General features: G+C 53.7%; 1 protein-coding gene across 1 annotated transcript in view; it reads right to left on the bottom strand.

The window, feature by feature from the left end:
* Positions 1-13846: 13846 nt before the first annotated feature.
* UBXN7 (UBX domain protein 7) overlaps positions 13847-20705 on the bottom strand; it is a gene marked incomplete at both ends in the record, with an annotated part of 30637 nt that continues 23778 nt past the window's right edge. Inside the window, one exon of the mRNA XM_084267146.1 lies at positions 13847-14008. Within this exon, the coding sequence (XP_084123272.1) occupies positions 13847-14008 (162 nt within the window). The remainder of the gene's footprint in view (positions 14009-20705) is intronic.

Genomic DNA, 20705 nt, shown 5'->3' with positions numbered 1-20705 from the left:
TGTCCTGTCACTGGCCACCGCTGAGGACAGTCTGGCCCCATCCTCTGGACACAACCTTTAGCAATTGATCAGCATTGATGAGATCCCCTCTCGGTCTCCAGACTGAACAGCCCCAGCTCTCTCAGCCTCCCCTCCCACCAGAGCTGCTCCAGGCCCTCATCATCCTTGTACCCTCACTGGACTCTCTCCAGTAGCTCCCTGTCTGTCCTGAACTGGGAGCCCAGCACTGGGCAGAGGTTGAGCTGTTTCATCAGTGAAGGAGAAGCCCAGCTTCAGCCCTGCATAGTATTTCTTCACCAAACAGACAAGGGAGTTTAAGATGATGGCAGGTCCTGCATCAAGCCAGCACCCCGTGGGGTCGGCTCCTCCAAGACATTACTGGAGGATGGAGGCCACCCACCACAACTCAGTTTGACTCTGAGTGCTTCCACCGAGCAGGAGGGGGCCAGGGAAGGGGCAAAATCCTTGGGTGAGGCTGTGTGAAAGCACATCAGCATCCAAGAAGATCCAACAGCAGTTCCATCCCCGTCACACACTAGTCCTACCATAGGCCTGGAATATGCCAAGCCCAGTTAAAAGCTAATTAAGAAAAGGTTACATCATCTACCACCCATCACAACAAACCGTCCCGCTCCGCTGGCACCCTATCAAGTTACCAGCTCATGCTGGAGGTGCTGGGCGTTAGCTCCCCCCTTCTGTACCTGTGGGACAGGGAATGTCCACTGCAGCTCTGGGACCGCTGAACACAGCCTGGTTCCCTGCTGTCCCAGCTTCCCAGGTTTCTCCTACCCTGGGCTCTTTCTGGCTTCTGGTTGGTTTTACTCATTTCCCCCTTTCTCGCCGGTTTTCAGCCCGTTTTGCACAAGCTCCCCACATCCAGCTGGCTTGTTTCTGTTTCAGGCTCACTCTGGCTTTGCAGAAGGGAACAGGAGCTGTGGGGTTGTTTCTGTGGGGAGAGCTGCCCCTTCCCCCTCGTACGCAGCACCAGCGGTGGGGAGGAGCAGCTCTGGCTGCTCAGCCAGCCCCTTGAGGCATCAGCCCAACAGGCCTTTGCTTGCTGTGACCTGCTAGAGACCAGCCCTACCAGGCTGCTGGTGGCTGGGGGGGCTGAATGTGGGGCCACAGGGCTGAAAAACCCTGCTGCCTGGAGACCACGCTGCTGAAGAAGCCCCAAGGTGGACCACCAGCTCCACCCACCCCGGAGCCTCATCACCCTTCTGATTTCTATCCTCCCTGCTTTGGTTAGACAGACTTGAGGGCTGCTCACCTTGTGGTTTCACCTGCAGTCCAGGCACGTGGGTTGTGTCCCCCAGGGCTGTGAGCGCTGAGTCCCACCTCCCCACTTGGACAGACCCTCCAGAACAGCTCTCACCCCCCTGGAGCTCACAGCGTGGGCCACTCACACCAGCCAGAGGCTTTCAAGTTCTTCCACAGGTTGTCCCTGATCCCCACCAAGGACACCCCTTCCCCTCTGCCGCTGCCCCCTCCCTGGGGGAGACAGGTCTCTTCCCCCTAGAAACTCCACAGGGTTTGCTCTGTGTGTTCCCCCCCCAACGTCCCCCTTAAGCAAGAAGCAAGCTTGCACTAGCTCACCCAGTTCAGACAGACAACCCCCTGTGAGGGCTGGTAATGCCAAAATGCAGCTGAATCAGCCTCTCTGGGAAGAAGGATTCCCATGTCTCCACGGCCAAGAGCGAGGGGATTCAAGCAAAGCCCAGGGAACCGATCCCCCCACCTTCCCGGCTTACCTGGGAGTGATGCCACCTGGAGCCAGCTGCCTCCAGCCCTCAGATGAGCCCTGGCCTGGAGGCATCACCCATGGGTGGCTATTTATAACATCCCAGTGTGTGCTCCACCTCTTCTTCCTCCTCATCCACGCTGAGGTCCACCCACCACATCAGTCACGATCCTTCCCTCTCCCACACAGCGGGCAGCTCGAAGGCAGAATGACTGTCCCATCCGCCAGCGCCGCTGATCCGCCTGTTCCCTTAAGCCCCCCTTTCACCAGCAGAAGCCACCAACCCACCAAACCCACCTCTGCTGAGGGCTTCTTCCATCACGTTGCACCTTATCTTCCTCACGCAAGAGCTTTGTGCTTGACCACTGGACACTCTGGGTTTGAGCCTCCCACGGGAGGGAGAGCACCAACACTTCAATAAAAGCCTCTAAAAAACCATTCTCAACTGGTTGGCCCTTTGCTTCCTTGCAGATGGTCCAGCTCTTCCTCCAGGTGTTGAGCGTATATCCTGCATCACACCTTGGTGGTAACATTAAGGATAGAAAGGTTACTTCTGGCTATCTTAATTGCTGAGAGTCACCAGACACCAGCACTGCAAAAGGCCTTTCCAGACTACTCATGACCAGCATTGACATGCAGCAGGGAAGCTCCTCTTCTGTACCCACAGAGGAGGTCTGATGGTAGCAGCTCCAAGATGGGAACAGGACTGGGAGAACATAACCAGCAACCAGGCTGGGGAAGGGGCTGGAGGGCAAATCCCATGAGGAGCGGCTGAGGGAGCTGGGGGTGTTCAGCCTGGAGCAGAGGAGGCTTCTCCCCACCTCCACTGACCTGCCAGGAGGGTGCAGAGAGGTGGGCGATGGTGTCTTTGCCCAAGTGACAGGGGAGATGGCCTCAAGCTGCACCAAGGAGGGCTCAGATTAGACATTAGGAAAAAGTTCTTCACCAAAAGGGTCATCAGGCACTGGCACAGGCTGCCCAGGGAGGGGGCTGAGTCCCTGCCCATGGGTGTGTTTAACAGAGGGGTGGATGAGGTGCTCTAGGATTTGGGTTAGTAGAGGACAGGAATGGTTGGGCTCAATCTCAAGGATCTTTTGCAACCCAGTGAGTCTGTGATTCTGAGTGATTCTGTGACCTCCATGTCTATGGAGACAGGGAAGCTGTAGGACAAAAGGAGAAAAAACAGGCAAAACTCCAGCAGTGTTTCTGTCAGAGTCGTTGTGGGCAGCACAAGCACGGAGGGGAATTGCCCATGAAAGGAAGAATCTGCTCAAAGAAGAGTTTGGAGAAGGTTCATATTCCTCATGCACATCAGCTGCTTGGGATGTGGGCTTCCCTGTCTGCAACAGCCACGGGAGACACACAGGACAGCTGCAGTAAGCACTCAAAGCAGCACGACGTGGGTGCTAACGTTGGGTGTCCAGCCCAGGGTAACACACGCGAGTGGCGTTTGCCAAGACCTCTGAAAGCAGCTTTTCCTCCTGTCGTGGTTTCACCCCGGCTGGGAGCCAAGATCCAGCAGCTGCCTGCTCCTTAAAGGAAAAGAGCAGGGGAAGGGCGGGGGTGAGAGGCAAGGGAAGGGAAAAGGAAGGGGCAAATAACCCCAAAACCAAGAAACTAAAAGGCCGGTGTGTTGGGATAAGGATAGTTTACTAAGATAACAGAAAGATAAAATATAACAATGCTAACAGGACTCTAGAGAAAAAAAATCTATGAAGCTGTTGATCCACAATGCAGTTTCTCACCAAACCCACAACTCAGGCCGTGCCACTCAGAGCTGTCCCAGAACCCGACCATCCCCCAAGAACTGCGCGTCCCGGAGCCGCCCCTCTGCTCCTCCTCCCCTCAGCCCCCCTTTATACTGAGCAGGACAGAATTGGCATGGGATACTCTCTTTGGCCAGTTTGGGTCACCTGTCCTGGCTTCATCCCCTCCTTTCTCATGAATAGAGAAATATGAAGAGCTGAGAAAGCCCTTGACTGTCTGACAGCAACTAAACCCATCAGGGTGTTCTCAGCACTACTCCCATTTTAACTCCCAAACACAGCATCCCATCCGCTGCTACAAATGAAGTGAACTCCATCCTGACCAAAACCAGGACACCTCCATTCAGAGCAGCAAGTACAGGGCTGTGGGGGCTGTTGAGAACACAACCCCTGCTCTAAGCGTGAGAATGGAGTTGCAGCCCTGGGGTGTCACAGGGAAGGAGATGACTGGGAGAGGTTGGGCGATGCCAGCCAGTGCTGGTAACAAGCTGAGAGGGGTGGAATGTCTGAGTGACTCCTCTGAAAGGAGAAGCAGGGTGGGCACAGCAGCATCTAAATCCTCATTTCATTCTTAAAGATGACTGAAGAGCTGGGACAGGCCATGACAGGGACAGGCCGCGACAGGGACAGGCCGCGACAGGGACAGGCCGCGACAGGGACAAGCGGTGTAGGAGCCCAGGCTGCTGAGGAAACTGACTTTTTTCCTTCCTGTCTCTCTTTGCTGAGCCAAGAGAGGAAGTGCTCCTCACTCCACTGGAAGAAAACATGTCGCAAGCTCATCTTGTGCCCCCTCCTACGTCACGGCACTCTGAGTTTCCTACATGGCCACACACATGACCTGGTAAATCATCTCCTGCAGAAAGCCCCAGGCAGCGTCAGGGTGAATCTTCCCTCCCCCCAGGATCTCTTACACTCACTCCTGCCTGGGGTTGCAATATTACACGGCTAATTTTAGCCCTGCCCAGCTTCCTGAGCACTGTGAGTGGCTCCATGTCCCCGTTCCACTCATGAGGACTTAATTATGAAAGCATCAGCGTGGCAATTACAGGCAACTGGCTGCCAAGTCACCCGGCCACGGCGTTGCCACGAGTGGCCGCAGGCAAAGCCATTCTGGCTCGGTGAGATCCTCCTGCTGCTCCTCTGGCACCAGATCACAGCTGAAGAGGCATCAGCTGGTTTCATCCCAGTTGTTTAATGTTGGTTTCTCCCCTCACAGTCGGAGGGGTCGGCCTCTCTGGTCCATGGTTGGTGGGTCACGCCCAGCAATGGCTCTTTTGGTACTTGAGGGTCAGGTTTGCTCTTTGCAACCACTTCACCCGCTCGTTAACCACGCTCCCCTGCTCCTTGTTTCCCCAAACACCTCTGGCCCTGTGGGAGCCATACAGCAGCTGGGGTTGCACGAGCTGTTTGGCTCAAGGAGAACCAAAGAGGCTGAGTTGAGCTTGAAACCGTGGGACCGAGTCATCCTGTGCCAAGCCAAAGCCCTGCCTGGAGGAGGCTCCGTCGTCCCTCCCACTCCTCCCAGTTGGGTCTGCAAGCCTGTCCCTACCACCAGCCCTGATGTGTGTGGCCTCAGCTGTGGGCATGCTGGCTGCCAGCAGTGATCCCCTTGCACAAACCCTGCAGCTCAGCCTGACAGAGTTCCCATGCGCCGCCGGCCAGTTTGGTTCAGCTTCCTCAGGGATTCCACCTGGTTTACTCCTTCGGGTGGGATAGACCAACCTGGCTGGGAGCTGGAGGGAGTCTGCAGACAGGAGAACCACAGAGATTGAACCCAGGGCCTATCAGAAGCCTGTCCTGCAGCTCCTCCACCTTCCAACTGCCATGAAAATCCATTTCCCACCCCGTTGGAAGGAGATACAGTTTCTGGAGCTGCATGAAGAGCTCAGGCTGTTTTCCAGCCTCAAGAGGCGCTTGAGCAAGTCCTCACTAGAGAAAAGGGAATCACCCATTTCTCCTAATGGAGTGAGGAGGGGCAGATACCAGGAAAAGAGAGAGAGTGGCTTCCAAGATACCCCAGAAAGGCAGGGAGAGCACTAGACTTCTCCTGGGCTGCCCTGAAGGTTTATGCCTCCAAAAAGGGTGCCAAGCACCCCACTTGCAGCCTCCCTGGAGAAAGCTTTGGGTTTGGATAAGCCAAGCCGAGCACTTTTGCCTTCCTCTCCAAGGCCTGATGGAAATGAGTCACCACAAACACTGGTTGAAGGTTTTAGCGTGACTTGGCACAGTCACCCTGTTCCATAACTTTCACAGAATCACAGAATCACAGGGGTTGGAAGGGCCCTCCAGAGCCCATGGGGTCCAACCCCCTGCCAAAGCAGCTCCCTAGGACAGGGCACACAGGGCGGTGTCCAGACGGGGCTGGAATCTCTCCAGAGAAGGAGACTCCACACCCCCTGGGCAGCCTGTCCCAGGGCTCCCTCACCCTCACTGGGGAAAAGTTCTTCCCCATGTTGGTGTGGAACTCCCTGTGCTCCAACTTGCAGCCATTGCCCCTTGTCCTGTCCCCACAGACATTGAGAAGGGGCTGCCCATTTTCCCCTGCATCCCATACTGAAGATATTGATAAACATTAATAAGGTCCCCCCTTAGTCTTCTCTCCAGGCTGAACAGCCCCAGCTCACTCAGCCTTTCCTCACAGGGGAGATGCTCCAGGCCCTTCATCATCTCTGTCCCTCCTCTGGACTCTCTCCAGGAGATCCCTGGCTGTTTTATCCCAGGGAGCCCAGCACTGGACACAACACCCCAGGTGGGGCCTGACCAGGGCAGAGCAGAGAGGGAGGATCCCCTCCTGTGACCTGCTGCCCACACTCCTCCTGATGCCCACAGAGTTCAGACAGGGCAAGGCTGGACCTACCTACAGTCAGGAGCACGAGGAGGGCCCGAGATCAGTTCCTTAAGCCTTTATTTCCCCGCTGTACCTGCCAAGTCCTCATCCAGAAGGGACTCTGCTCATCGGCATTTCATTTCACTACAGGAACCTCCCACAGAGCCCACAAGGTAGAGGCTTCATCCTGACACCACCTGTGCTGGGAGGAGACCAATGGTTTGGAACAGAAAGCCACATTTTCTCTGCTCTTCCACCAGGAAGGATGGAACATCCCAGCCCTGCCCCTTTTATTCAGTTTCAGCCATGGGGGTACCAAAAAGTTTCTCTTTGTTCAAGACCCTGTGCTCTCCAGAAAGGGCTGAAGCTTTCTTGTGCTCCACAAGGAGCTCTCTGCATTCCACAATCCCGTGTCAGCAGGTACCAGATGCTCTCTGTGGCCATCAGGGCCCTGGTTTGGTTTATAACCAGACCCCACACCCTGCAAATTGGGCTTCAGATTGGGGCCAGCCCTGTCCTCACGTGCAAGGAGAGGGCAGCGCCTGGAGCTGGTGTCCAAACCCACCTGCACCACATGTAGGGGTCCTGGCCAAGCTGCAGCTTCTGCTGTGTCTTTGGTAAAGAGGCTCAAGGCCATGGAAAGCAGCTACACCCAGGGTTGGAAAGTTGTAAAGCTTCCCAGGGACGTTACAGCACCCAGACCTACCCTGCCAAGTCAAGGTTCACAGGCCAGGAGGCCAGGGGAGAAGAAAAGCTCCAATCCATGGACTTACCAACAGGTCAGATACACACAGGGGACTCAGGTCAGTTCCCTTTCCCTGTATCCCAACAACTGTAAGGAAAGACTCAAACACTCCATGTAATGCAGGGATGGACGTTCATTAGAACTGAACCACACCAGCAGTGTGCCTGGGTGGCCAGGAAGGCCGATGGCATCCTGGCTGGTGTCAGCCCCAGTGTGGCCAGTAGGTCTGGGGAGGGGATGGTGCCCCTGTACTGGGCACTGGTGAGGCTGCACCTCAAGTGCTGGGTCCAGTTCTGGGCTCCTCACCATCAGAAGGACATCAAGGTCCTGGAGCGAGTGCAGAGAAGGGCAACCAGGCTGGGGAAGGGGCTGGAGGGCAAATCCCATGAGGAGCAGCTGAGGGAGCTGGGGGTGTTCAGCCTGGAGAAGAGGAGGCTGAGGGGAGACCTTCTCCCCACCTCCCCTGCCCTGCCAGGAGGGTGCAGAGAGGTGGGCGATGGTCTCTGCAGCCAGGGGACAGGAGATGGGACAAGGGGCAATGGGCTCAAGCTGCCCCAGGGCAGGGTCAGCTCAGCTGGGAGGGAAAAGTTCTTCCCTGGCAGAGTTGTCAGGGCCTGGCACAGGCTGCCCAGGGAGGGGCTGAGTCCCCACCCCTGGGGGTGTTTAACAGAGGGGAGATGAGGTGCTCAGGGATCTGGGTCAGCACAGGATGGGAATGGTTGGACATGATGAGCTTAAAGGGCTTTTCCAACCTTTTGATTCCATGATTCTGTGAACACAAAAACCCAAGCCCAAAGACCAAGAGAAGCAGCAAGCTACTGAAAACAGTTTGTTTTATTTCCAGGATCAAATATTACAATAGGACATTTACATATATTTATAAAAAATGCAGCAGTTGTGTATATAGATCAGAGGTTTCCTTGAGTTTGGTCCCTCCCAGCACAGTGAGCTGAAACCTTCTGGATGAATCTTCTCCCTCCTCCCACATCGTGTCACCGACAGGCAAAGTCATCATCTCAAAACTGTTAAGTTCATCAATTAAGCAGAAAAGAGTCTTGTTTTTAGAAATCCATCTGTGCCCCAGCCTGGTGTCTCTGGTGAGTCACTGCACCTCCAGGCTGTGTCACCCAGCTGCTCTTCATGAATCTGTTCTGCAGAATAGCACCTCGTCCCCCCGCTCCAGGTACTTTGGCTGTTTATCCCTCCACACTTCCAGAAGTCTCCACACCAGGTAACAAGCAGCCACGACCTGACTCTCCCCTGTGCTGCAGACACTCACAGTAATGAAAGACAGTGACCCAATCCCTGGATTTCTGCACTCCTTCCTAAAATACCCACAGCAAACAGCAGACAGGTAGCTGAGGCACGCTGAGGCACTGGTGGGAAGTGCCTCATTCTCCAGTTAAAACCGTGTGTGTATGTGTGTGTGTGTGTCTGTGTGTGTCTCTATGTATATACATATGGCTATATTTCTGGGGAGTGGACAGACACTGAGCATCTCAGGGACAAGAGCCATCGTGAACGACACCACAGAAAGGTTATCCATTAACCATGCAACTGTGGGGAGAGCTGGGCAGGTGAGACAGAGAAACCAACCCCTCCAACAAGGCTGTTTGCAGAACATCAACCAACAAGAGATCACACCAACCAGGCATCAAATGGGGCAACTCCAACCCCACTGCTGTGGGTATTCCCAGCAGCGCCCATGGCCAACGCAGGGCTCAACACATCAGTTTTGCTTTGACTCTAAGGGGGCAGCTTCTCTATTTAGGGAAAATGGGAGCTGTTACAATAAACAGAAGGGGTGGGGGAAGAGGAGAGGCCACACTCAAAGCTCTTAAGAGCCCAGCAAGGCACACCCAGTCTGCATGGGACTTCACCCCACTGCAGCGCAGCTCCTGCTTCCCTTCCCCGTGGAATCCAGGGCTGCCCCTTTCTCACTGATTTGGCTAAAAAAGGGATTAAACAAAGAGAAAGTAGTGATGTTTAACAGAGACTAAGGAGGGGTAAAAATGAAGAGACCAGTTCCTGGAATGGCACACACATTCCCCTTCACGTGGATGGGCCCACCCAGGTCCCTACGTCACGGTCCTTCCCGGGGCTCAGGAAAACATCACCCCACAAACACACCTGATGCAGCGTCTGGTACCTGAGGAGCCACAGCCCAAGCCCTGCCTGACCTGCAAAAGGGAACTGCTCTCAGTGCAGCTCTTCAATCCCTGCAAACAAGTCCAGTGCTCTCACAAGATGGGACTAAAAGAGCCAGGATTCAGCCAGGATTCAGCATCCCAGCCTCTCCCACAGGCCATGAGCACGGTCAAGGGGCACCTGCAAACCCCTCGTCCTGCCCTCTGCTCTGGGGCAGACCCCCTGCATGGAGAGGAGATTTTAACTCCTCAGGATGCTGGGCTGGGTTTATTCTTCCTAGTTTTCCTCTGAAAAAAACTTTCCCACCTTTGCCACCAAGAACTCGGCACTGGGCCTGGAGCAGCTTTGAGGAGGCAGTGGGAAGGTGCACCCAGCAGCAAAGCTCAGAGTCAGGTGGAAGCTCCCTACAAAGTGTGTTGGAGACATGGGATCCTTTTGATGAAAACACATGCTAAACCCAGCTGCCTTGTTGTTCCAGAGCACAGCACCAGAAGTGGAAGCTGGTATAGGGTGGTGCAGGTGGGTAGATAAACCTGGTAGTCTTAAAACTGCATCCAGCCAGAGATGTAGTGAGCTCTGGGAAACACTCCAGTGCAAACACCTCTGTACAGATCTGTGTTGGAACAATGGTGACTTTTGGGTGCCACCTCTGGGTGTCTTTTTACAGAGAACTGTGTTTTACTTGGCTGTTAGGCACACACACACAGGCCCTTTCAGTGCTGGTGTTGTCACCTTACCTACCAGGAAGGGCAACGTGCTTCAGGCCCTGGACACCACAAAGGTGAAAATCACAGAGCTCAATTCAAAGCCTCATGGCAGGAATGCTGAGTACACCCAGAAATGTTTGGCATGGCCTCTGCATGTCAGGAAGGAGGAGGTGGAAGCTGGTCGATCAGCTTCACTTACAGCATGGATCAGCAGGAAGACCTGGAGTCCTTCCCTGGGCTTCTGAAGGATCACAGGTGGGAAGTCAACAACAAACATGTCAAGAGCAGCTGGCAGGGAAGAGACCTGCAGCTCAGCACTGGCCTGACCATGCCTGTGAGCTGCACTCAGTGTCAACACCACAGGACAGCTGGATGAGCACATGCAGTGGAAACTTCTCCACCAAGAAGCTCCAGTGGAAACATCAGCCCTGTTCAGCTCTCTACCAGGAAGAGCTTCCAGCCTCCACGTCCCTCCTGGTGCCCCAAGCCCATGGCAGCACCATGACCTGACACACCAAACATGGGCAAGCAACGCCCACAGGCAGCCACAAGCCACAGCTTGTGAAGGATTCTTCATCCTTCTTCATCCTTGGCATTTCAACATCTTATTTTGCAATCAGATTTAAGGCATTTTCCCCCAACCTTGCCAGCAGCAGCCTGGGAAGTTCAGACTTAACATCTAGAAGCAACTGTGACAAAGGCTCTTCACAGCCAGAGCCCAACTTGCCTGTGCTTAGTCACAGCTTGGTTAATGTTCTCAGGCACGTTCCTCCAGGCTCCAAAGGGTTTCAGCATCAAGGAAGACCTGAAGAGGTCCCACCCTGTTTTTAGGGGTGTTTCTGAAGGGCTTTCAGCCACCACAGCACAGCTGAGGTGTGTGCAGGGCACTGGCTGTATTTGGGTTGGGAAGAAAGGGGAAAGGAGGGAGACGAATCAAGGGGGAGAAATCTGCAGGGACACAATTTTCTTCATGATTTTTCCCCCCACAGACCAAAGCCAAAGCAAAGTGAAAGAGAAACCCCCACCATGCCAGAAAACCAAGAGAGCCTCAGAATTTCTTGGCCCAGAACAAACCAAACATTCCAATTTTCAAGATAAATCCCCAGTTCCACATTCACCTTCCCCCTGGGAGGTTACTGAGAAGTCAGGGATCTTTCCTAACACAACCAAGGGAGAAAGAATCACAGTGGAGTGTAAGCACTGCTGGTCCCCCTGCAGCAGCAGGGAGAGGCAGGGGCCTTGAGGGTTCCAAAATAGACCTGCAGACAAGTGCTTCCTTGCCAGAGGGGTGAGGGGGCTGCTCCTGGCACAGCAGCAGCGAGGGGAAGCTGACCTGGGGTGTGGGAAGGGAAGGGAAGGGAAGGGAAGGGAAGGGAAGGGAAGGGAAGGGAAGGGAAGGGAAGGGAAGGGAAGGGAAGGGAAGGGAAGGGAAGGGAAGGGAAGGGAAGGGAAGGGAAGGGAAGGGAAGGGAAGGGAAGGGAAGGGAAGGGAAGGGAAGGGAAGGGAAGGGAAGGGAAGGGAAGGGAAGGGAAGGGAAGGGAAAGGGAAGGGAAGGGAAGGGAAAGGGAAGGGAAGCAGTAGCTGGGTTGCTGCTGCTGGGTGGCGGATGAGCCCAGCTCTGAAGGAGAGGGTCAGACAGGAAGCTTTGGAGTATGAGGCACCAGCTCTCCTCCTCCAGCAGCAGCAGCAGTGGGAGCAGTTCCTGCTCCTGCCTGCAGTGCAGCTTCCCCTCTTCCCTACTGCTGACAGGGCTGTTCCACCACATCAGACTGCTCTGAGTGGCCCAGCCCAGCCCTGAGCAGGGCAGGCTGGGGAGAAGGGAAGCCACCCACAGAACAGAGCCAGGGCTGAAAAGGCAGCCTGACCCTGTGCAGCTCACTGCTGGAGACAGCACTCCCAAGCAGATACAAACCAGATCCCCTCCAAAGCCAAGCTGCCCCCTCCACGGGTCGATGCTGCTGACCAGCAGCTCCAGGAGGGGAACCAGAAGCCTCAGAGGTTCCCAGCCTCACACCAGTGGCAGAGCAGGAGAGGCCAACAGGCCCCCATCCAGCCTGTCCAGGGAGACCAGGGGATGACCAGGGGAGACCAGCCAAACACCAACCCCCCACACCTCTCTGCCAGCCTTGCCATTCCCTCTCCAGTGCTGGGGAGGAGCTGCCACAACAGAGTCTCTTCACAAACCAACACCTGATGGCACATCAGCCATTGGGTGAGGAAGCTCTGCCCAGGTTTTGCTCTCCCAACACTGCATCCTGCAGTACAAAGCCAAGCAGATGCTGTGTGGAAGGGAAATCAGCTGTGTCATCACACGTGGAACATCAATTAGTCGTGAGCTAATCTGAACACAGGGAACACAAGACATCTTCTGTGATCTCCTCCTTCCAAAGACTCCAAATCAGGGAGGCTAGTGTGAAATTCAAGGCAAATATCCTGAAAAGTTTTAGTCTACAGTAGAGTCCTGACCACTGAAGCCTTTCTGTGTGACCAGTATAGTGATGTGACGCTGGCAGCTATGGCAGGTCTCATGTGCCTTTCTTTCACTGATGAAGAGCACAGCCTCAACTGGGTCCTTAGCTGTAAATCCACAAATTCAACACTCACTTGGATGCTAGGCTGCATGAGGGGATTTTTATCCAACCTGCTGTAACACCCCACAGATCAAGAGAGAAGATGCTGGAAAAAGAGGGCACTCTGCAGAGCCCAGTGCCTGCAGAGGGTATGGCAGCATGAGTTCTGGTGCCAGCTTCCAGAGCTGGAAAGCAAGCCTGGATAAAGGAGCAGATTTCCACCCAGCCTTCCAGATTCAGAGGTATGTGACAGTAGATGAACATGAAAATAGAATAAAAAGCAGCCTGGAGCATTCAAGCCACCAGGCTGTGAAGCCTTTTATAAAGCATTAGTCCACCCCAGGTTGATGAGGCTGTGTAAGTTTTTCATTAATGAAAGGTCCTGCTGTCCCACCCCATTGCAGTCAGTGCTCTGAGCCCCCTGCCAGGTATTGCTCCTGGGGAACACAAAACACCACGTGAAGGAACACAGCTGTCTGGTTTTTACAAGTGCTTTCTAGAGTCTCCAAGGTCTTTAAAAGTGTTCAGCCACCTTCTATCATCATTTGTAAAATCCTGAGAGTAGGTAAAAAGGATGTTGGGAGAGAACAAATGGAAACACCACCTACTTCTTCTGCCAAGGAGTCAGTTCTGCTCCAGCAGCTTTCCCTCTGGGCCAAGCAGTCAGTCCCATGGCCAGTTGGGTGGTTTTGTGGTCTGTTTGTGGGTTTGTTTTTTTTTTTTTTAAACTCTGTCCACTGGTGGCACTGAAAGCAAGAAGAAAACAGGTGTGGAATCTAGAAGCCTTTAAATTAAGTGGAGGCAAAGTAGGTCACCACAGCTCAACCCAGCCCAAGTTCTCATGGCACACGAGGTATGGGAACCCTTAAGAAGACCGTGAGGTTAATGGAGACCTTTCGTGAGGAGCATCAAAACAAGGAAAGACTGTACTGCAGGTCCCACTCTCTCCTTACAGAGAGATGACTCAGTGCCTTATCACACACTATTTAAAACAAATAAATTAAACAAGACAGGTTTAAGAACAGCAGGGAGAAGGGTACGTGTACCGTGGCCGCTCCAAGCCCCAGCGTGCTGGAAACGCGGGTCACTGCTTTGCTTTACTCCGTGAAAGGAGAGGAAGGACGTGCCCCCCAGTGCTCTCTGCAGGGCCAAGGGAGAGAGGCACCCTCTGCACACTCTCATTTGGTCACTGGAGCAGAAGGGAAGTAAGGGAGAGAAGGGCCAGCCAGCTGCCTGCCTGATTTCAGCACTGCGATCCTACCACCCTCCGACTGCATATTTCACGAGGTGGCGTCCCAGGCGAAGAGGAGAGGGGAGGAAGGCTGGGAGAACTCAGGCCACGGTGCTAATTCCTCTCCTGCACAAAGACAGTCTCTTGAGGACACAGGCCTGCCTCCTGTAACGTGATCTCATAGTCCAGGTGGGAGAGTTTCCTTCGGGGGAAGTTGGTGAGAAGTTCGAAGCGTTCGTTGGGGTATCCTTTCGACTGGACGTGTTTCACCAGAGCCTGGGGAGAAAGGCAGGAGGGGAGGGAGGTGAAGCAGGGCCACAGAATTTAAAACAACCCAAAAGAAGGTAAGAAAACCCCAAAACAGACAAACAAACAAATTATCCCACTTTCCTTAGAAAAAAGTTTATAGTCACACGGGAAAGTTTGAAAGTCAGGACATAGTACAGACTTTACTTAGTACTAAAACTAGTACTAACTAGCTCTAGTACTAACTAAAGTCTGTAGTGTATCCTGAATAAGCTTTAATGATTATTCTTACCATGTGGGGGTCAAACCAGCTAGTTTTAGTAGCTAGATTTAGTACTAGTTTTAGTAGCTAGGTTTAGTACTAGTTTTAGTAGCGAGTTTGACCCACTAGTTTTACTAGTACTAGTTTTACTAGTACTAGTTTTAGTAGCTAGTTTAACCCATTAGTTTTACTAGTACTAGTTTTAGTAGCTAGTTTGACCCCCACATGGTAAGAATACTCATTAAAGCTAATTACCCTGTGATTCATTACCTGATTCTCTGAAGACATACATAACAGGACCCTAATGCAAGTGCTCTGCACACCACGGCACATGCTAAAACTAGTACTAACTAGCTTTAGTACTAACTAAAGTCTGTACTATATCCTGAATAAGCTTTAATGATTAATCTTACCATGTGGGGGTCAAACTAGCTAGTTTTAGTAGCTAGATTTAGTACTAGTTTTAGTAGCTAGGTTTAGTACTAGTTTTAGTAGCGAGTTTGACCCACTAGTTTTACTAGTACTAGTTTTAGTAGCTAGTTTGATCCACTAGTTTTACTAGTACTAGTTTTAGTAGCTAGTTTGACACCCACATGGTAAGAACACTCATTAAAGCTAATTACCTTGTGATTCATTACCTGATTCTCTGAAGATATACATAATAGGACCCTAATGCAAGGGCTCTGCACACCACAGCACATGTTCAAACCACAGTAAAACAAGGTTTGAGAAAGCAAAAATGAAGCCTGAATTCCCCCAAGGAGAAGCTCCCTCCCTTGTTTATCAGGCATCACCCTTACATTAAACTCAAATGCCATCAAAGAGGAAGTTCTGGCAGGTGATGCTGACAAAACAAAATGTGGTATTTTTACTAGAAATGGGGGTTTTTCCCCCCCTGTCTTCAAGAAGCAAGAGGATTTGCTGTTTGTTTGGGGTTTTTTGTTTGTTGGTTGGGGTTTTTTTTAACCTCAAATCATTAACTTCTCCTCCTGCAGTAGGGCAGGACACTGGGGGCACTGGGATGAAGGGTTATCAGGCAAGAGCCGCTCACGGCTGCGCTACAGCAGGAGAAATTCCCCAGGTTGACATCAGGAACCCCAGCAGATGGGAGTGTAAAGTCCAAACAGACAGGGACAGAGAAATGGGGACTGGCAGGAGCGTCAGGGGTCCAGCAGCAGGGCAAGATGGAGAGTCGTGGCTCTTTGGAGAGGGGCGAGGCGCGGCGGCTGGCGCGGCCGTTCAGGCAGCGGAGCGATCCGCCCCTGACACGCGGGACGCTGCGCTGCCAGCCAGAGAGACCTGGGCAGGCTGGGGAGCTGGGCAGGGGGAAAACAGATGGGGTTCAACAAGAGCAAGTGGAGAGTCTGACACCTGGGAAGGAATAACTGCTGGAATCAGGACAGGCTGGGGGTGACCTGCTGGAGAGGAGCTCTGTGGAGAAGGACCTGGGGGTCCTGGTGGGTGACAGGGTGGCCATGAGCCAGCAGTGTGCCCTGGGGGCTGAGAGAGACAATGGGATCCTGGGGGCATCAGGAGGAGTGTGGCCAGCAGGTCACAGGTGGGGATCCTCCCTCTCTGCTCTGCCCTGCTCAGGCCCCACCTGGAGTGTTGTGTCCAGTTCTGGGCTCCCTGGGATCAAACAGCCAGGGATCTCCTGGAGAGAGTCCAGAGGAGGGACAGAGATGATGGAGAGCCTGGAGCATCTCCCCTGTGACTAAAGGCTGAGTGAGCTGGGGCTGTTCAGACTGGAGAAGACTAAGGGGGGACCTAATTAAAATCTATAATTATCTGAAGCAGGGGATGCAGGGGGAATCAGCCAGCCCCTTTTCAGTGTCTGTGGGGACAGGACAAGGGGCAATGGCTGCAAGTTGGAGCACAGGGAGTTCCACAGCAACATGGGGAAGAACTTTTCCCCAGTGAGGGTGAGGGAGCCCTGGGACAGGCTGCCCAGGGGGTGTGGAGTCTCCTTCTCTGGAGAGATTCCAGCCCCATTTGGACACCGCCCTGTGTGCCCTGTCCTAGGGAGCTGCTTTGGCAGGGGGTTGGACCCGATGATCTCTCAAGGTCCCCTCCAACCCCTACAATTCTATGATTCTATGAAAACACTCAATTCCTATGCCATAAAATACAGTGGGAAGAAAACAAGGGGGTCCCAGCAATAGGTGACATACTTGGTGAGTGACTTACGCCACTGTATTAAGTACCAGGAGATAAACTGGGTGTACTAAGCTGCAATTAGTACAAATCATTCCATTCGCTTCTCCTCGTTGCTACTTCAGGAGCACAGTGACCCAGCACCCAGAAAACAGGGGCTGCAAACAAGCAGCTACTGCCAGAGCCCACAGGGGCTGGGGGCTGCCCTGGGCACAGGAAAGGGGCTGTGGGGGGTGGCCTGGGTGCAAGCAGGGGGCTGGGGGGATGGCCTGGGTGCAGGCAAGGGGCTGGGGGGATGGCCTGGGTGCAGGCAAGGGGCTGGGGGGGTGGCCTGAGTACAGGCAAGGGGCTGGGGGGATGGCCTGGGTGCAGGCAGGGGGCTGGGGGGGGCCTGAGCACAGGCAGGGGGCTGGGGGGGGCCTGAGCACAGGCAGGGGGCTGGGGGATGGCCTGGGGGGCTGTTCACGTTGGCAACCGTGCTCTCGTAGGACAGCTGTTGGTCACAGTGCTGACAGGACATGGGATGTGGTGTCCCACAGCACTCCTCCTCATGTGCCAGGGGCATCAGATGAAGCATGAGGTCAGGGAGCTGCAGAAAGAGTTCAGCTTGTTCTGCTGCTTCAGGGGAGATGAGCAGGAAAGCAGCAGGATGCTGGCAGCGACTCCACAGGGACAAGAACGGAGGCCTCGGGGTGCAGATGGAATGGGATGACCAGGGCAAGGCACAAACACAAAGGGAGGACAGCAGCTTGCAAGCTAAGGCAGGCTGGAGCCCTATGGCAGCAAGACAGCAGCTCTCCTCTCATCTGGGGAAAAAAAATACCATAATGATGGAAAAAAGCCCTAAAGTCATATGGCAATAAATTAGTCTCATGGGAAGGCACAAGTGCAGCTCAAACCCAGCAGGGAGAAGCCATGTGTGCTGCTGGGGGGACTGAGCCCCCAAGTGCAGAGCTAACTCTGAGCCTTGGAAGCTGGCTGTTCTCCTAGACCCAGGATGTCACAGGGAGACTGTCACAGCTCACTGAGAAAGCTCAGGGCGTGTCTGAGCCAAGGCAAAGCTGAGCTGCATCCAGAGGAGCACTGCCAGCACCTCAAGGGATGCAGTTACCCCTGTGCTGGACTCTTGGGAGTACTGTGATTCAAGAAGGAGAAGGAGAAACTTAAGCAGACCCAGCAGAGGGACATCCAAATGACTGGGGTATAGGACCAAAGAAAGGTTGAAGGACTTGGATTTGTTCCAAGGAAAAGGCTTGGTGGGAATGTCACCACAGTGTTCAGTACAGAGAAGGCAGTAGAGTTTCCTTCACAAGGATGACAAGACACACAAGTTGCTCCAGGGGAAACTTCATCTAGGTATAAGGAAGGAATTCTTTGCTGTGAGAGAAATTAAAATTTGGAGGAAGTTGCCCAGAGAACACCACTTGCTGGAAGTATTCTAAACTCAGCTTGGGAGCCACCCCCCCATCCCCAGACAACCTCATCTACAGAGTGTCAGACTGGATGATCTCCAGGGATCCTTTTCAACCTGGACTTCACCAAAACTCAATGACTGCAGGACAGTCAGGGAAGGACCTGCATGGAGATCTCCTCTGAATTCATCCCTCAAAATCCACCCACAAAGCTTTGGGATGAGGAGAAGGGACTGTTCCCCACCAGGCTGTGCAGGCAGCAGTGCCTGTGTCTGCTGAGGTGTGCCAAGTAAGTGGGCTGGACTCCTTCTGCAGGCAGCAAGGATGATCAAAGCCCCTTTCTAAAACATTCAGTTAACTTTACTGCTCACATCTCCACCCTGTTCTGCCTAAAGGACAAACTTTCCTGCACACCCTACAATGCTTGGTAGGCAACAAGTGACTCTGGTAACCAGTCAGTGATGCAGAGGGAAGGGCTGAGCTGGCAGCTACTTGGCTGCACAGTGAGCTATTTGCTTCTCCAAAGGCAGGGAGGCCTCTGCTTTATTGGCCTGGGGGAGGGAAAAGGGGTGATGGCACTACTGGAGGGGTAAGCACACCCTGGAGATAACAGTGTGTAAAGGAGCCACTCTTGGCTGACAATAATGCACTATTAAAATGAAAAGGTTTGTTTGGGGTTGGTGTGGCAAGGGTTTGGTAGCAGGGGGCTGGAGGTGGCTTCTGGGAGAAGCTGCCAGCAGCTTCCCCCAGGCCCCACAGAGCCAACACCAGCAGCTGAAGGCTGGACCTGCCCCTGGCCATGCCGGGCCCGTCAGTGACGGCGGCAGCACCTCTGGGGAGCAGAGTCATGGAGGAGAAACCTGGCAGTGGGGGGTGAGGAGATGTGGGAGACCCTGCAGCCCAGGGCAGGGCAGAAGGGGGGGCAGGAGGTGCCCCAGGCACAGGAGCAGAGATTCCCCTCAGCCCCCAGAGAAGAGCCTGGTGAGGCAGGAGGTGCCCTGCAGCCCAGGGAGGAGGAGGATGGAGCAGAGGTTCCCCTCAGCCCCCAGAGAAGAGCCTGGTGAGACAGGCTGTGCCCTGCAGCCCAGGGAGGAGGAGGAGGATGGAGCAGAGGTTCCCCTCAGCCCAGGGCGGGCCCCACACTGGAGCAGGTGGAGGCACCTGAAGGACACTGTGACCTGGTGGGGAGCCCACGCTGGAACAAGCTCCTGGCAGGACCTGCAGCCCACAGAGACAGGCCCACGCCAGAGCAGGTTTGCTGGGGGGGCTTGTGACCCCGTGGGGGGCCAGGCTGGAGCAGGCTGGGCCTGAAGGTCTGCACCCCATGGGAGGGCCCACGCTGGGGCAGTCGGTGAGGAGCTGAAGCCCCGTGGGAAGGACTCATGGTGCAGAAGTCCACAGAGGACTGTCTGCCCTGGGAGGGACCCCACGCTGGAGCAGGGGAGGAGTGTGAGGAGTCCTCCCCTGAGGAGGAAGGAACAGTAGGGACAGCCTGTGGTGGCCTGACCCCATCCCCATCCCCCTGTGCTGCTGGGGGGGAGGGAGAGAAATGGGGAGGGAGGTTGAGCCCAGGAAGGAGGGAGAGGTGGTGGGATGGGGTAAGATTTGGGATTATTTCTCATTATCCTGCCCTGGTTCCACTGGGCAATAAATTAGATGCATTTTACTCCATGTTGAGTCTGTTTTGCCCATGACAATAATTGCTGAGGGATCGCTCCTGCCCTTATCTTGACCCATTACCTGCTTGTTTGATGTTGTCTCCCCTGCCCAGCTGAGGAGGGGGGTGACAGAGCAGCTTTGGGGGCATCAGGCCCCAAACCCACACAGAACCAACATGTTGGTGGGAGAACAACAACTGTGTCATCAGATAAAGCTGCTGAAGTGCAACTGCCTCTTTAAACAGTTACATTTTATAGTTCTGGACAGCTTTAAAATGGAAGCAACTAAGAGCTGAGAGAATCAGCAGGGAAAGGATGCTCACAAAGAAAGAGCTGAGACCTGGTCTTGATCCGACTGGAATGGCTTTAGAAGATCCCATGGCATGAGCACAAAAGCAGCCTGTTCAGCTCTGCAATAAAAAGGTAACTTTTAACCACAAACTTGGACTCACCTAAATTCCTCTGCTCACTGCAGAGCAGGCAGCAGCAGTGGAAATCACATGCTGAGATCAAGCTCCTTTAGCTACTGCAGTCCAGAAAGGGGATCAAACCAGAAGTCATTACCAGGAGGTTATCAGCATTACCCCTACCTATCACCTAAATAAAGGAATTGAGTTTTCAGAAGTGCTACATGTTTCATAACAGACATAACTTTATTTAACAAGCTGCTTTCAAAAAGCAGCCAAGATATAAAGAAGAACTTGGAAGAAGATTAGGCACTGATAAATGCTATGACAAAGCAAGACTGAAGGCCTGAAAGTAGAGCTGGTTCCTACTTCAAGAATGATGCTCTGCCAGTGTTCCTCTGGCCTTGTATTTCAGCCCAGGAGCCCTCATGTAGCATCACAGGGAGCCCACCACCTCATGCTCATGCTTTGTTTTGAGAGGTGACAGTATCAAAAAGGCAACTTCTTCCCCCCTCCTCCCCCCCTTTATTTTCAAGAGTCAGGGATGAGAATGTGAGCTTGAGACACGACACTTTGAGTGCTGCAGCCTTGGTTACAGTCTCATTCTCTGTAAGAGATGTGGCACTTCTAAATCTGAAGGAGCCCCCTCTGAAGGGGCCATGCTTTTGCCTTCCCTAGAACTCCAACACAGAGGTTTAGGTTGGTCACATTACTATGAGCTTCACTGGCCACTGCATCATGAAAACCCGTGGCCAAGAGGAATACAGCGACCCCTTCACACACTGCTGCTAGGAAGCACCTGCAAAATGTTGATGGAAATGCTATCCATGTTGC

The sequence above is a fragment of the Gallinula chloropus genome (assembly GCF_964237585.1).
Source record: "Gallinula chloropus genome assembly, chromosome: 8".
Classification (NCBI taxonomy): domain Eukaryota; kingdom Metazoa; phylum Chordata; class Aves; order Gruiformes; family Rallidae; genus Gallinula; species Gallinula chloropus.
The sequence above is the reverse complement of the archived record's forward strand: the minus strand, read 5'-3'. Positions and strand labels throughout refer to the sequence as shown.